Source organism: Aspergillus japonicus (genome assembly GCF_003184785.1).
Source record: "Aspergillus japonicus CBS 114.51 unplaced genomic scaffold BO86scaffold_6, whole genome shotgun sequence".
Taxonomy (NCBI): Eukaryota; Fungi; Ascomycota; class Eurotiomycetes; order Eurotiales; family Aspergillaceae; genus Aspergillus; species Aspergillus japonicus.
Genome location: NW_020291643.1, coordinates 768,873 through 783,094, shown reverse-complemented (window position 1 = coordinate 783,094; position 14,222 = coordinate 768,873). Strand labels below are relative to the sequence as shown.

At 55.4% G+C, this 14,222-nt stretch overlaps 6 protein-coding genes across 6 annotated transcripts; 4 read left to right on the top strand and 2 right to left on the bottom strand.

The window, feature by feature from the left end:
- Nucleotides 1-141: 141 nt before the first annotated feature.
- BO86DRAFT_407227 (putative solid-state culture specific protein) lies at nucleotides 142-1,478 on the top strand. Its single transcript, XM_025674245.1, has one exon. It carries the CDS (start codon nucleotides 157-159, stop codon nucleotides 1,447-1,449), a length of 1,293 nt encoding a protein of 430 aa, XP_025531306.1. The 5' UTR covers nucleotides 142-156; the 3' UTR covers nucleotides 1,450-1,478.
- Nucleotides 1,479-1,511: 33 nt separating this feature from the next.
- On the bottom strand, nucleotides 1,512-2,603 carry BO86DRAFT_386373 (CIA30 family protein). The gene is made up of 3 exons (XM_025671314.1): nucleotides 2,467-2,603; nucleotides 1,920-2,393; nucleotides 1,512-1,822 (listed from the first exon to the last, which is right to left on the bottom strand). The coding sequence occupies exons 1-3, from the start codon at nucleotides 2,505-2,507 to the stop codon at nucleotides 1,582-1,584; spliced, it is 756 nt and encodes a 251-aa protein (XP_025531305.1). The 5' UTR covers nucleotides 2,508-2,603; the 3' UTR covers nucleotides 1,512-1,581.
- A 1,013-nt stretch (nucleotides 2,604-3,616) lies between these two features.
- On the top strand, nucleotides 3,617-4,071 carry BO86DRAFT_386372 (uncharacterized protein). Its single transcript, XM_025671313.1, has 2 exons — nucleotides 3,617-3,740; nucleotides 3,800-4,071. The coding sequence occupies exons 1-2, from the start codon at nucleotides 3,691-3,693 to the stop codon at nucleotides 3,981-3,983; spliced, it is 234 nt and encodes a 77-aa protein (XP_025531304.1). The 5' UTR covers nucleotides 3,617-3,690; the 3' UTR covers nucleotides 3,984-4,071.
- Nucleotides 4,072-4,188: 117 nt separating this feature from the next.
- Nucleotides 4,189-5,485, bottom strand: BO86DRAFT_438917 (aldo/keto reductase family protein; the record flags this gene model as incomplete). The annotated part of the gene is made up of 2 exons (XM_025676138.1): nucleotides 5,192-5,485; nucleotides 4,189-5,138 (listed from the first exon to the last, which is right to left on the bottom strand). Exons 1-2 carry the CDS (start codon nucleotides 5,247-5,249, stop codon nucleotides 4,189-4,191), a joined length of 1,008 nt encoding a protein of 335 aa, XP_025531303.1. The 5' UTR covers nucleotides 5,250-5,485.
- A 2,314-nt stretch (nucleotides 5,486-7,799) lies between these two features.
- BO86DRAFT_407224 (oligopeptide transporter) lies at nucleotides 7,800-10,890 on the top strand. Its single transcript, XM_025674244.1, has 13 exons — nucleotides 7,800-8,077; nucleotides 8,150-8,206; nucleotides 8,261-8,337; nucleotides 8,391-8,549; nucleotides 8,610-8,740; nucleotides 8,789-9,071; nucleotides 9,124-9,299; nucleotides 9,354-9,960; nucleotides 10,007-10,079; nucleotides 10,130-10,311; nucleotides 10,361-10,478; nucleotides 10,530-10,616; nucleotides 10,680-10,890. The coding sequence occupies exons 1-13, from the start codon at nucleotides 7,891-7,893 to the stop codon at nucleotides 10,871-10,873; spliced, it is 2,331 nt and encodes a 776-aa protein (XP_025531302.1). The 5' UTR covers nucleotides 7,800-7,890; the 3' UTR covers nucleotides 10,874-10,890.
- Nucleotides 10,891-11,628: 738 nt separating this feature from the next.
- Nucleotides 11,629-13,864, top strand: BO86DRAFT_355332 (MFS transporter; the record flags this gene model as incomplete). The annotated part of the gene is made up of 4 exons (XM_025669617.1): nucleotides 11,629-12,254; nucleotides 12,331-13,317; nucleotides 13,412-13,543; nucleotides 13,600-13,864. Exons 1-4 carry the CDS (start codon nucleotides 11,917-11,919, stop codon nucleotides 13,862-13,864), a joined length of 1,722 nt encoding a protein of 573 aa, XP_025531301.1. The 5' UTR covers nucleotides 11,629-11,916.
- Nucleotides 13,865-14,222: the final 358 nt, after the last annotated feature.

The window sequence follows — 14,222 nt, the reverse complement described above, 5'->3', positions numbered from 1 at the left end:
CATTGACCACTGCATCTAGTACGTCTTAGATATCACCATCGCTACCGACATGACCATAGTCCTAGACACCACACTCGACGATCTCTACTCGCTGGACAGCGACGAACCCCAGGGGTGATAACCGCGTACCCACACCCCAGCCTGCCCTCGCGGGCAATGCCTCACCCCTTCTCCTCTGAGCACTTCCTGTACGGTATCACCTTCCCCAACACCACCGCCCCGAACGCAATGCAAAACATCCTCGAGCGTGGCATCGCGCAGCGCTACTCCTTCATCGCCGGCCGCGCGCCCGTCATTCTATTCGACTCGCACCCCGCAACTACCGACGCGGAAACCGGGAACAATCCCGAACCACCCCCATCCCCAGCCATCGCCGACATCCTCACCCTGCAGGCTCAGCTGCACCCCACCCAACGACCAGAGCTACACTTCCCCCGCAACGCGTCCGCCATCGACCTCCCGCCCAACACCCAGATCGCCATCATCGTCCCGCAAGACGAACTCGCCCACCTGCCGCACATCCTACCCCCAGAAACCCACTACCACCTCCTCAGCAAACGCTGGCTGGCGCTCTCCTCCCTCCCGACGCCGACCTCCACCATCATCGACCCCATCATCCCCCCAACCCCGGACCATCCCGCGGCCATCGAAGCAGAAATCACCCGCATGCTCCACCCCATCCAAACGTACCCCACCCTCCCATTCGTCATCAAAGTCTCAGTCGCCGCCTCGGGCCGCGGCACCTTTGTGGTATGCTCCGAAGCCGAGAGGTCCGACGCCTGCACCCGCCTCCGCGCCATCCTGCACACCTCCTTCCCGCACGTCACACCCCAGAACGCCCACCTCCACCCGCTGTCCCTCATCCTCCAGCCGTTCGTGGCGGGCGAGGCCCACGGCATCTCCTTCTTCCTCACGCAGACCGGAAGAGCGATCTTCCACGCGGCCTCGCGGCAGCAGTTCAACGGCCAGGGCCAGTGGTGCGGCGGCTGGGTGTCGTTCCCCGCGCAGCAACGGCTCGAAAAGCGGTACGCGCGGGTCGTGCTCGCTTTAGCGGAGAACTTACATGCGGAAGGGTACTACGGGCCCGTTGGGGCGGATGTGATGACCGAGGAGAACGGGGCCAGACACGTGATTGTGGATGTGAATCCGCGGGTGACGGGGTCGTATCATCTGGGGTTGTTGCGGGGGCATTTCGTGGGGAGGGGCTTAGTGGAAGTAGCGGTTTTGTCGCCTTTGTATATTGTGGGGGACAGAAGTGAGTTTGTGGGGAGGTTTGAGAGGGAAATAGAGGAAGGGAGGATGATTGTCACGGCTTGGGTGCAGGGGATGGACGGGGGGAGGAGTTATGTCGCTGTTACGGTAGGTGGGGAGGATGAGAGACGGTTGAAGAGGCTGGTTAGGGAGGTCGAGGCGTTTGTTCGGGTTGGTGAGGCTGGGGTTGGAGAGTGATAGTATGTACAGTAGTTTACTGGATTGTGTGCTTAGTGAATGGAGAGAGAAGGTAGTTGCATCTATAGTGTCGTTTTCTTCTATTTCAGCCACACCCTGCCTTCGCTTCGTCATGATAGACCGGAAGCACTACTAAACCCCACAGCAGAACATCGCTCTCCACCGATTCCAAGGCCGAGAGCTAGCCATCCATTGCGCCTCGTGACCCAGCCCCTCGCCCTCCCCACCCCACTTCTCACTATATTCCTCCTCGTCCACTGCACCAACAGTCGCAGAGACATCATCCTTATACCTCATCTCCTCCTTCCGCTCCTGAAATCCCCGAATCGACTCCACCACCAACTCAAACTCGCCCTCCTGTTCTCCAAAGAAACTACACCAGCGCAACTATCAGCATCAATCCCTTTCCTCAAAGCAAGACATCCAACCCCACACCGCCAGAAGACCAGGGGAAAAGGAAAACTACTCACCTCCGAACCATAATCCCCACCCTCCGCACCCTCTTCAGATCAAGCGGCTTGACCCCATCCCTAACCTCCCTCCCGCGGTACGTCGGCCGAAATTCCTTCCACGGGAACCGCAGCCTTCCACCTCCCTCTGGGACCGTAAAGTCCACCTCCCACGACACCGAGCTCCGCTCCCGCCCGTCCGGCCGATTCGGCAGGATCTCGTCCTTCAGCGTGAGGGTGTAGCGCTTGTCGTCGGCGCGGGGGACATGCAGTTCCAGCCCGGAGAACCGGGAGAGGTCCCATTCCTTGGTGGTGGTGATGGTGCGTTGCGAGGCGAAGCCGGCGCCGCCGAGGGTGTGGATGTCGAGGGTACCGTGGAAGCGAGCTGTGTTCTTTTTGCCATCGGAAGAAGAAGGCGTGATGGTGAGGTAGGAGTGGGAGGCACCGCCGCGGACGCGGTCGTCGGAGGAGGTCCAGTCTTCGGGGGTCCAGGGACTTTTTTCGGGGGGGGGGGGGGGGGGTGGTTAGTTGGGGGGGGGGGGGTTGGGGGGGTGGGGGAGGGACTTACTTGGGGCCTCCGAAGAGGTAGTTTGATGTTGTGGGTGACATTTTTGTTGTTGATGTGTGTAGTTTCTGAGAAAGAGACAAGGAATTGGGGTACGCGGGGTAGGAATGACAGAGAAAAGGAGGTGGTTTTTCTGGTGGATGTTGTTGATTCAGGTTCCAGAATCGCGGCAATCGGGATCGGTGGGTTTTCGGCATCGATGACGTCGGGATTGCGGAGCCCCGATTGCGGAGCTCGGTTGGGTTTGGTAGCTTCGGTGGATGGGATGGTTTCTTTTACATTTTCCACGATGGGGAGTGGTCCATATTGAGCTTGTTTGTGTCTATCATGGAGAACGGCTCTGCTGTAGCTGTTTCGTGGGATTGGAGCCGTGGAGGACCGGGGGACGTCGATCTGGCCTAGTCTAGATCTTGGAGCTTGGACTTTTGTCCATTCTCTTCGTCCTGTCCGGGCTCTCATCATAAAGACAATCTGCAGGTCGCAGGATTTTGCCTACGCGTATTTCATGCAATACTCTATACGCCAGTTTGATCTCTAAGATTACTGTCGGTATCAGATTCTAGTATCATGATCACCGTCGGTCAAGCTCAGACTCCAGACAAACATGGCGCACTTGAGCGCATCTGGCTTACAGTCTATGGCCTAAACATCTCGTTCTCTAGGAAATACCTCACTCGCACTCAATGTGTTATAGTGAAAACGCGGCAGCGGTATCTAAATCACGAACAGAACGTATGGGTAGTTGATGGAGCGCGGAGAAGACTGGATCAATCAACACTCGGTGATTGTACAGTACATATGGGGCAGACCCAAAGTGAAAGCTAATCAGATATCTTATCGGCTCAAGCTTATCGCATCATGTCATGACAACGCCTGCAATGTGCATTTTGATTGAGATCTGGACACCATGACCATCACGCTCGCCACTCGAATCAGTCATACCCAATGGCCGACAGGGTTCATGTCAACGTCTTCCTGACGCAAAAGATGCATCCCACGGTAGCCACATGCGTTCTATATATCCGGCGGAACGAAACATATCCGACGGATATACATGTAGTACTTGACGTCATGTCTATGTAGTCTCAACCACTGCGTATATCAACAATCGAGACGCCTCATCGACTGTGGTGGTAAGCTACTGTATCAATCAGTATCTCCTGAGATCAAGTACTTTAAAACCAAAATCACCTACATCCAACAACCCGTTCCATAACAAACGTCATTATGGTTGCACACTCTGGAGGTATTACGAACGGCCACCCTGGCTCGGTTCGGTAAGTCATACTGGATATTTCTCTTAAGGGGTAAGAGACTGACTACTTCATTTATGTAGTTCCCGAAATCTCGCCCTATTCAGTATCTTTGGCATGATTGCCGGCGCCGCTCTAGTCTTTCGCGCCCAGTCCCCCAGCAAGGATGAGAAGCTGTTCTCAAACAAAGAAGCCCAAACGATGGTTGGTGGGCAAACGGGAGAGGACCGAGTGGGACGGGCACCAAGCCATCAGCCCAAGAACTGATCTGAAGGATTACTATGAATGTTATGATTATGGAGATGTGACTTTACTGTACTTGTATATAAATCGAATGGCTGGGCTGTATCGCATGGAACATTATTGTTGATGAAGTCTTTCTGTTGTAATATAATGAACAATACTTCCTTCGCTATGAAATGCTATACAACGCTATCCCAACGCTCGATGAACATAAACCCCAACCTCAAGATCAGTGCCAATACTTCGGCGTAACCCCCTTGATCAACCCCCACACCTCCTCCAGCACCTTGACCACCTCCTCCGGCAACGGCTCCTTCTCCAGATCCACCAGATTCTCCTCCAGATGCCGCACACTGCTCGCCCCGACAATAATCGCATCCTCCAGCTCCGCCCGCAACTCGGAATGATACTTCAACCACCGCAGCGCCACCTCTGCCACCGTCAGCCCCAACCGCCCACACACTTCCTGGATCTTCTCCAGGGCATCAAAGTACGTATCATTCCAGTACCGGCCCCGCGCGACCGCTCCCTGCACGATCGTCGGATCGAACCGCGACCCAGCCTCGAACTCGGTCTGCTGGCGCGTGTACCGCCCCGTCAGGAACCCGCCGGCCAGGGGCTGGAACGCGTACAGCGCGATGCCGTACTTCCTTAGACACGGGACAAGCTCCGCCTCCACGCTGCGCTGCAGCGCGTGGTACACCCCCTGGTAGACCGTCGGGCGGATCCAGCCGTGGCGCGCGCAGATCTCGCAGATCTGCGCCACCTCCCACGCCATGAAGTTGCTGAGGCCGAAGCGCGCGAAGCGACCCTCCGCGTGGAGTCGGTTGACCTCGCGCAGGGTCTCCTCGAAGGGCACGCTGCGGTCCGGCCCGTGCAGGTAGAACAGGTCGATCGTCGGGGTGTCGAGGGCGCGCAGGCTGTCCAGCAGGCCCCGCCGGACGTCCTCGGGTTTGTGTGTGTAGGTCTCCACGTTCGGGACCTGGCTGCCCGCGTTCGGGTACAGCTTCGTGGCCATGGTCAGGCCGCGGGATTGCCAGTCGAGGGCGGCGAGCATTTCCTCCGAGGAGCCGTGGCCGTAGAGTCGCGCGGTGTCGATCTCGCGGTGGTTGTGCCCTTGGAAGGTGTCTAGGATGGTCGATGCTGTTGCGTTGTCAAAGACGCGCGCTCCGAGGGTGTCTATCTCTCGGTTAGGGTTGTGTTTGGTTAGTGCAAGGTGGGTGGATGCGTACTGGGCTTGCCAAATGTCATGGCGCCGAAGACGATCTTGAGGTCTGTGTTGTTGGCCATTGTTGCTATTGGCTTTTGGTTGTGATGGTGAATGTGAGACTGTAGTCACTTGATTTCTGGGGCGGAAGCACTCCTTATATACTTCATCACGGATGATGCTCACTATCTCCTCGCGTCAGCCTGGAGGTTATTTCCGTAGGAGATAAGTCGATGGCAGCTAACTCCGGCTGCCAAGCCTAACGCTCGAATTGCTGAATACTGTGCACAGAAGGCATTTAATGAAGTCGGTTTCAAACACGGATCGTGGCTGAGACTTGCTACGTCACTTACCAAATTACAAGCCCGTGTGGTTGCCCTGTCGTGTTCATCTCACCTGCAGCTGCGGATATTTCCGCAAATGCCAAGACGAACGCCAGACAGCCGAGCAATCAACAGATGCTTGATTCGACTTGACGAGGTCGTTGACAGTATGTCAGAATCTCAGAATAAATGAGACCATGTTCTCGACTCTCTTATTTCTTAGTTCTCTTGTGCAACCCAAAACAAAATCCGCCGCGGGTGTACAAATGACATGCCGATCACAGATCAACAGCCGTCGGTGTCCTTGTCGTGCGCCGATCTTACGTCCGAGCTTATCTCCGCAGCTGGGATGGATCAGGACTGTAGAATTCTGTGATAGGGCTGTCGATCGACATCCTTTGTTTCTGAGGTTGCTCTCAGTCTTCATGGACCCTGCAGGACTTATTTGATGAGCTAGAGTGGGTTATGCATTGGATTGGTGTCGGTGTTGCCACAGTAGCCCCATGCTAATTGATGCAGCTGTTAACTTATGCGTGGTGCTACCTCCGTCCCTTCCACTACCATCCCCAAGACTGCTTGTAGAAATATTCGTCATTTGAACAAAGCCATATGTAAATTGTGCATCGAAGTCAAACAGTTTCAAAATGATGGCAGTTTCAAAATGATGGACATAATATTGAACCTCAAACTTCTCCTCTGTGGTGCTTTGAAGCATTAATTTCCAGTAATATATAGGTAGTGATCTACTTTGCAATCCAGGAAGGCATCATGCAAATAGCATTTTTGCCATGACAGGCTAGGCCCGTAATCTGTACGGAGTTTCAAGCCAATATATAATTTCTTTCTCTCCATAAATTCATGCCTCGAGGGCCTATTTTCGGACTCAGACCACGCTATGCGTCTGTAAGTCCATGTAAATAAACCGAGGCTTGACAAGGCCGATTCCGGAGCGCTGGGTTCCGATCGCCGGACCCGCAGTAGGGGAAAAAGATCAAGCGGCAGGCTGCCATCTCAGGAAGACTGATTGTGTAATAAAGATACTGAGTACTCCGTAGCTTAGGCACGAATCATGGTCTTTGAGTTTGAGATGGGGTCAAATAGATACGGTCTAATTGCTAAGGGGCTACGGTGATTATGCTTATTATGGGGTGGTCCGGAGCATCTGGCCCGAGCCGTAAACCTGGCTCGCTGATTGGTGCCTCTCGCCGGCCCGGTCGAAGCTCTGATTTAGCTCAGTTGGTTTGTTTTGGAGGCAGCAATTCATCGACTGGTCTATTCACCATCCCTCTAGGCTCCTTCTCCTAGCACGCCATTTGGAGGCGTGAAAAACAATCAACAACATTTGCTCTGACTTTCATAGGGCAGAAGAGACTTTGCATCGCAAAATACGCCCCAAATGACGTTTGGCCCTCGATGCATCAAGCATGCCATTTCCCTTGGATGACCACCACCATCATCTGACATGCGTGAACTATCGTCTTCCAATTGAGGCCTCTATCCCCCATCTCTCTCTCTCTCTATCGGGCTCGGGGAATTCCGAGCGGGGTATGACAAGCCGTGCCTCACGGGCTGGCCACGAGCTTATCTGTTGCCACGACGGCTGCCGCTGGACTGCACCACCACTCTTGGCAGGCGGAAAGACCTTCCACTCGCCGTGTCAATGCTTGTCTCCTCCTCCTCCTTACGTGGGGTAGATGGTTGATGGCTGCATGGTGGTCTGACGGCAACTAGCATAGTTGACTCCGCTTTGGATGGCGTGCGACGCTCGTGGTTCGTCGTGCTATCAGCTTGAGTTGTTGAGAATCCAACTAAACTACGCAAGCAAAACCGCCCGCCAGGCCCGGATGCAATGTACAGCGTTACCCACCTGCTGTCCGTTCTGATACCTGCCTTGCTTGGCCAATCAAGCATAGAGCGGTATCAGAATGTCTCCTACTATCTTGACCTTGGCTGGCAAGCTAGATAAGCCCTCTATATGGAGCGGTCTCAATATCTGCCCTGTTACAATCGAAAGAGGTGAATGAAAACAGACTTCAGGATGACCTTTCCATGCATTAAAGCAAGAAGTAAGGGTTGCATGAGTACGGAGTACTAGGTAAGGAGTAAGACCTCTGGGCTGTGGCAGGGAAATGTCTAGGGCGGATGGTGTGCTTTTAGGCGTTGTTGCCATATCGGGTGGGTCTATCGTAAGCCAGCATCTGCAGACGCCCTCCAACTATTGCAGCCCTGCATCCCTTCTTCTCTGTATCGCTGCTGCACGATAGACAGTGTGCAGCGTCCGCCCGCGGTGGCGATTAGATATCGAATCCATCGTCTACTATAAATGGCTGACGGTCGGCTCGGTCGCATACTGTCGCCCCTTGGTTCGGGTTCATCGCTGTGACGCTTCAAACTCACCACCATGGCTTCAGAAGTCGTTGCCACCGGCAAGCCCAAGGATGAGATTGAGACACACTTGGCAGGAGTAGACGGCGATGGGAGTAGCCTGGAGCGCAACGAGGAGAAGGAGGAGGTGAACGTTGCCGAGATCCGAGAAGTCACTGCAGTTGAGGCCTTTACCTGGAATGTCGATGGCGATCAATCACCATGTAAGTGGTTCTGATGGGCGCGGTTCGTTCGATCAATGCATTGCACATACTGATCGCCTACACGCTGCGCAGTTCCCGAAGTAGCTGCTTGTGTTCCTAACACGGATGATCCTAATACGCCATGCAACAGTCAGTACACCAGAGTGTTGAAGTTGGTTTTGGACCCATACTGATATTTTGCAGCGGTGCGCGCCTGGGTGCTGACCACAGTGTTTGTCATGATTTTCGCGGCTGTCAATCAATTCTTCAGTCTCCGTTATGTGCGTCCCGCTTGCTTCTTTCTGCGCATGAGGGCAAAGACTAACAATACTAGCCATCGCTCACTCTCCAATATGTCGTGGCTCAGCTGTTGGTCTTTCCGGTTGGCAGGGCATGGGAGAAGCTTCCGCGGTGGAGGGTTCCCCTGGGCAGATTTACGTTCGACATCAATCCCGGGAAGTTTAGCATCAAGGAGCATGCTCTAATCACTATTGTGAGTTTCTGGCGCGATCTCCTAGCCGTTTTGTAGGCTCATCTGACTTGCCATCAATAGTGCGTCAACATTAGTGCCAGCACGGCATATGCCTCGGGCTCTCTTGTAGCCATCACGATGCCCCAATACTGGAATCGTGATTTTGGGGCAGGCTTCGCCTTTATCTACCTCCTGACGTCCCAGATGCTAGGGTGAGATTTGCTCCCGTCGCTGGTGGTGACCCTGTCTAACTAAAACAGTTTTGGGCTCGCTGGCCTTGCGCGTCGCTGGCTCGTCTATCCAGCTGCCCTGATTTGGCCGTCATCGCTGTCGTCGACGGTGCTGTTCCGAGCACTCCATGAACCGGAAAGTCGCGCAACAGTCAACGGCTGGAAGATGAGCCGTTATCGCTTCTTTGCCTATTTCACTGCCATCGGCTTTGTGATCTACTGGTTCCCAGACTACATCTGGACCAGTTTGAGCACGTTCGCCTTTGCCACCTGGATCGCCCCAAAGAACCAGAAGGTCAACACCATCTTTGGGGTAAGTGTTCTTCCGATCCTTTCGTTGGTCGGGTTGGGACTCACATGCGCAGATGAACTCTGGACTGGGATTGATCCCGATCAGTCTCGACTGGACTCAGATCAATTATGCAGGCTACCCCCTCATGACCCCCTTCTATATCACCTGCAATGCCTTTGCGGTGGTGGTCTTCTTTTATCTCTTCCTCTCGCCTATTCTGTACTACACAAATGTCTGGAACAGTGCATAGTGAGTCAGCTCATCAACTGCCGATCTGGTAGTACTTTCTAATGTTCTTCACAGCCTCCCCCTGCTTTCCTCTTCCACCTTCGACAACACCGGAAGCTCCTACAACGTTACTCGAGTCGTCGACGAGAACCTGGACTTCGTGCTCAGCAAGTACGAACAGTACTCACCCATGTATATCTCCATGTCCTACTCGCTCACCTACGGTCTCTCGTTCGCCGCTGTGACGGCCGTCGTTGTGCACACCTATCTGTACAATGGCTCGGAGATCTGGGCCAAATTCAAGAACTCCCGCCATGGCGGTGAGGATATCCATCGGAGGCTCATGCATGCTTATCGTGAGGTCCCTGATATTTGGTATGGGATTCTGTTCGTCGTCACGGCCGGGCTGGGCATCTTCACCGTCAAGTACTGGGAAACCGGGCTCCCCGTGTGGGGCTTCATCGTCGTGTGCTGCGGCATGTGCGTCTTCCTGATTGTTCCCGAGGGCATCCTCGAGGGAACCACCAACCAGCGTGTCTTCTTGAACATCATCACTGAACTGATTGCGGGCTATGCTTGGCCTGGAAAGCCGATCGCGAACATGATGGTCAAGTGTTATGGGTATAACTCGGTCAAGCATGGAATGGATTTCGCACAGGACCTGAAGTTGGGACAATACATGGTGAGGGTCCTCCAGCCTGTTTGACTGCCGACCCTAACTGGAGCAGAAAATCCCACCGCGGGTCCTCTTCTTCGCCCAGATCTATTCCAGCATCCTAGCCACCATGACCCAGACCGGCGGTATGTTCTCTCTGCCATTTCAGGTGAAACCACAAGCTGACACGCGCTAGTCTTTCGCTGGATGATGGGAAATATCACCGGGCTATGCGACCCAAAGAACACGCAGAAATTCACCTGTGCCGGTGCTAAGGTTATGTACAACGCCTCGTTGATCTGGGGCACCATTGGCCCGCAGCGCATGTTCCAGTCCGGGCAGGTGTACAACGCGCTTATGTACTTCTTCCTCATCGGCGTAAGTCCTGTCCAATCCTCAGTGTCGACGTACCTAACTTCGTGTTTAGCCCGTGGTGACTGTGGCCGTGTGGCTCATCTACCGCCGCTACCCCAACAGCTGGGTCAAGTACATCAACGTGCCCATCTTCTTCAATGGCGCGGGTAACATCCCGCCTGCGAACACCAGTTTGTGCCCCCTTTTCCTGTTCTCTGGTGTCAACATACTGACCGCTGCAGCGCAATATTCTCTCTGGTTCATCTTCGGATACGTGTTCATGCATCTCATCCGCAAACGGGCCTTCCTGTGGTGGAAGAAGTACAACTGTGAGTCGGGGTTGTTTCTGGCTGCAGAATGATGAATCGCGCTAATTTCCTCATGACGAACAGATCTGCTGCAGGCGGCCATGGACACGGGCACGGCGATCGCGACCATTATCATCTTCTTTGCGCTGACTTATAACGGGATCACGCTGAGCTGGTGGGGAAACAATGTCGGGTCGGACACGGATGATACCAACTCGGTGCCGTGGTTGACCGTACCGACCGGGGGCCACTTCGGCAAGGGCCCTGGCGAGTTTTAGGGCAGGCAGCGCCGTGGGGGCCAGACGGACTACATACATACGTGTATACTCGATAACGAACTAAACTAAGGATAAGCATGGCATGGCATTACCGAGTTAATGAGCTGGCCGTAGGTGACCGCAAAACACGACAATGGCATTGTCATTGACTTCAGAGTAATGAACATAGGCCCCCGATAATTGTTCAATTGTTCTCTGTGATATCATCCAGATGGTGTAGGAACGCATGACGCAACCAGAATAATCCTGCAATCTATCCTCCATGATGCCTCGAAAGATCTAGACAAGACGCAACCGCGTGGCTGACCGGTGATGTAAAAACAGCGAGGATAACCGCGCAAGCAGTGTGTTTGAGTGGCCCCTAATTCTTCCGAGCAGGAGAATCCTGCTGCCCGACAGCTGCAACGGTGCTCTTATCTCTGGGGTCTCGGGGACTGTACAGTACAATCAGATTCTTCTCAGTCTGCTGGAAGGACCACCGTTATAGATCAAATCTCTGCACGACTAGTGTGTTGCGGATAGCCTCGGTTGTCGTCGGGATCCGCCACAATGCCGCGCGGGTGTGCCTGACACGAGCCACACTTCCGAAGGTACCCGTCCTGCAGATTTCGTGACAACGACTCTGATTGGGCACTTGCGGAACAAGCTCCTTCGGAGATGTGGCTGGAGGTTCCGACATCCAGGCCCCGCGGAAAGAGATGGAGCAAAACGTGAAGTAAGAAACCAGAACCAGTTCTCGGCCCGCGACAACCTACCCTGGTGTGAGCAGTGAGCAGTGAATCTGATAGACCACGACATTGATCATGGCACCACGGGGCGGAGCCAGTGGAAAATTTGTCGTCGTTAGTCTAGATATGAGGGATAAAAGTGGAAACACACATCGCGACAAGTGGGTTGGGGGGTGTTGTGGAGTCGTGATGGAGCGCTGAGTAGATATATCAGGGCCTGCCTACTATGCTGTGTCCTTTCTCTTTCTCTCTGGTTCAGTGTCAACGATACGAGATCAATCCCACACTCCGGAGCCCCGGCATCTTCCACTCGCTATGGAGCACCACGATGATCATGACCATGAAAAGTACTTCTCCGCGACGACGCCCGTGGACAGCACCAGTGACGATTACTCGTCGTCCTTCGACGAGCCCCAGCACGCGGACGACGAGCACCACCCGGACTCGTTGGAGTTGGCCCGCATCAACACCTATCGCCTGCAGCAGAAGGCGACGGTAGGGTCGACGCGACCCCCCGTGCCCCGCGAGGAATGGCTGCCCATGGGCGCGGGCAAGGAGTATCCGCCTCTGCTGCCGGACCCGGAGACGTACGTGGTCGAGTTCGACGGCGCCCAGGATCCCATGCATCCGTATAACTGGTCCATTCTCCGGAGGTATGGCATGCCACCGAAACCGATCAGATCATGAAACCTCCCAGCTGGCACTCACTAAACCTTCCCCGTTCCCCAGATCCATCCTCGTCGCCATCCTCTGCTACTCCACCTTCGCCGCCTCCTTCACCAGCGCCATCTTCTCCGCCGCGTCGACGGGCGTGAGCCGGGAATTCGGGATCAGCACGGAAGTCAGCACGCTCGGGGTGACGCTGTACGTGCTGGGGTTCGCGGCGGGGCCGACGATCTGGGCGCCGGCGTCGGAGCTGATCGGGCGGCGGGGGCCGCTGGGGCTGGGGCTGTTCGGGTGCGGGATCTTCACGATCGCGTCGGCGACGGGCAAGGACGTGCAGACGCTGATGCTGTGCCGGTTCTTCGGGGGCCTGTTCGCGGCGAGCCCGATCTCGATCGTGCCGGCGGTGTTCGCGGACCTGTTCAACAACGCGCAGCGCGGCATCGTCATGTCGATCTTCTGCATGGCGGTGTTCATCGGGCCCTTCGCCTCGCCCTTCGTCGGCGGCTTCATCGCCACCAGCGCCCTCGGCTGGCGCTGGACCCTGTACCTGCCGGCCATCATGGTCTTCGCCGGGTTCGTCCTGGTGGCGCTGTTTCTGGACGAGACCTACGCCCCCGTCATCCTCGTCCGCAAGGCCGCCCTCCTGCGCCGCCAGACCCGCAACTGGGGCATCCACGCCCGGCAGGACGAGGTCGAGGTCGACGTCCACGAGCTCGTCCGCAACAACTTCACCCGCCCGCTGACCATGCTGGCCACCGAGCCCATCCTGCTGCTGATCTCGCTGTATATCAGCTTCATCTACGGGCTCATCTACGCCCTGCTCGGCGCCTACCCCGTCATCTTCCAGGGGGTGTACGGCATGAGCGCCGGCGTCGGGGGCCTGGCCTTTGTCGGGCTGATCCTGGGGGAGCTGCTGGGCGGCGTGTTTGTGCTGTTCCTGCAGGGCGACTACAAGCGCAAGCTGGCCGCGAATGGCGACGTCCCCGTGCCGGAGTGGCGGTTGCCCGCTGCCATTGTCGGGGCGGTGGCCTTTGCCGGCGGCATGTTTTGGTATGTTTCCTGCCCCTCCGAATTTCTCTTCCATGCACCAGACTATACTCCCCGTTGCGTCTCCCCGCATCCACTAATATTGGGTATTGGATAGGCTCGGCTGGACCGGCTACAACCCCAACATCCACTACCTCGTCCCCATGGCCTCGGGCGTACTCACGGGCTTCGGCATCTTCTGCATCTTCCTGCAATGCTTCAACTACATCGTCGACTGTTATCCCACCTTGTACGGACCCCTCTCCACCTCACTCCATCTGAGAACTGTCCACTAACGAAAAGTAGGGCGGCATCCACCATCGCTGCCAACACCATCCTCCGCTCGGCCGTCGGCTGCGCCTTCCCGCTCTTCTCGCGGCAGCTGATGCAGAACCTGGGCGTGCAGTGGGCCGGCACCCTGCTCGGGTGCATCGCCACGGTGCTCATTCCGATCCCCGTGGTGTTCTGGCGGTATGGGCCCTGGTTGCGGAGTCGGAGCGCGTTGGCGGCGTCGCCGGTGGTCCGGGTGGAGAAGGGGGACGAGGAGGGGAAGGGGGTGATGATGGTTTGATCAGTCTGTGCTTGGCTGGTGTCTGTGACTTGACGAGGTTGTGGTCGTGGATTGTGGACTGTGGTTTGTGCTGTGATGTATGATGTGATTCGAGATACCCTTGTATTTGTTTTTTGTTCTTAGCGCTTTTAGATACTGCATATGATGTCTGATGATTAACACACTTGAGTTGAACTTGAAGTGGATTATTCCTCCACTATCCTTTCTAGAGCCGGAGATGGGTGAGCTGCGCGCTCAAGCTGATTAATCCCGGGAATCTAGTCTAATAGTCCTATACGTACCTGTATATATCCTCCGTTACCCTCCCCAATCCAAAACATCAATATTACTATGACTATGCAGTCGAACAAACCCTTCA

Coding starts and splice junctions, on each gene's coding strand:
- BO86DRAFT_407227 (XM_025674245.1), top strand. CDS start 157: ATGCCTCACCCCTTCTCCTCTGAGCACTTCCTGTACGGTATCACCTTC.
- BO86DRAFT_386373 (XM_025671314.1), bottom strand. CDS start 2,507: ATGTCACCCACAACATCAAACTACCTCTTCGGAGGCCCCAA. Junction 2,394..2,466: donor TACCTCTTCGGAGGCCCCAA/GTAAGTCCCTCC, acceptor CCCCGAAAAAAG/TCCCTGGACCCCCGAAGACT. Junction 1,823..1,919: donor GTGGGGATTATGGTTCGGAG/GTGAGTAGTTTT, acceptor GCGCTGGTGTAG/TTTCTTTGGAGAACAGGAGG.
- BO86DRAFT_386372 (XM_025671313.1), top strand. CDS start 3,691: ATGGTTGCACACTCTGGAGGTATTACGAACGGCCACCCTGGCTCGGTT. Junction 3,741..3,799: donor GGCCACCCTGGCTCGGTTCG/GTAAGTCATACT, acceptor TCATTTATGTAG/TTCCCGAAATCTCGCCCTAT.
- BO86DRAFT_407224 (XM_025674244.1), top strand. CDS start 7,891: ATGGCTTCAGAAGTCGTTGCCACCGGCAAGCCCAAGGATGAGATTGAG. Junction 8,550..8,609: donor AGCATGCTCTAATCACTATT/GTGAGTTTCTGG, acceptor TGCCATCAATAG/TGCGTCAACATTAGTGCCAG. Junction 10,080..10,129: donor CACCATGACCCAGACCGGCG/GTATGTTCTCTC, acceptor GACACGCGCTAG/TCTTTCGCTGGATGATGGGA.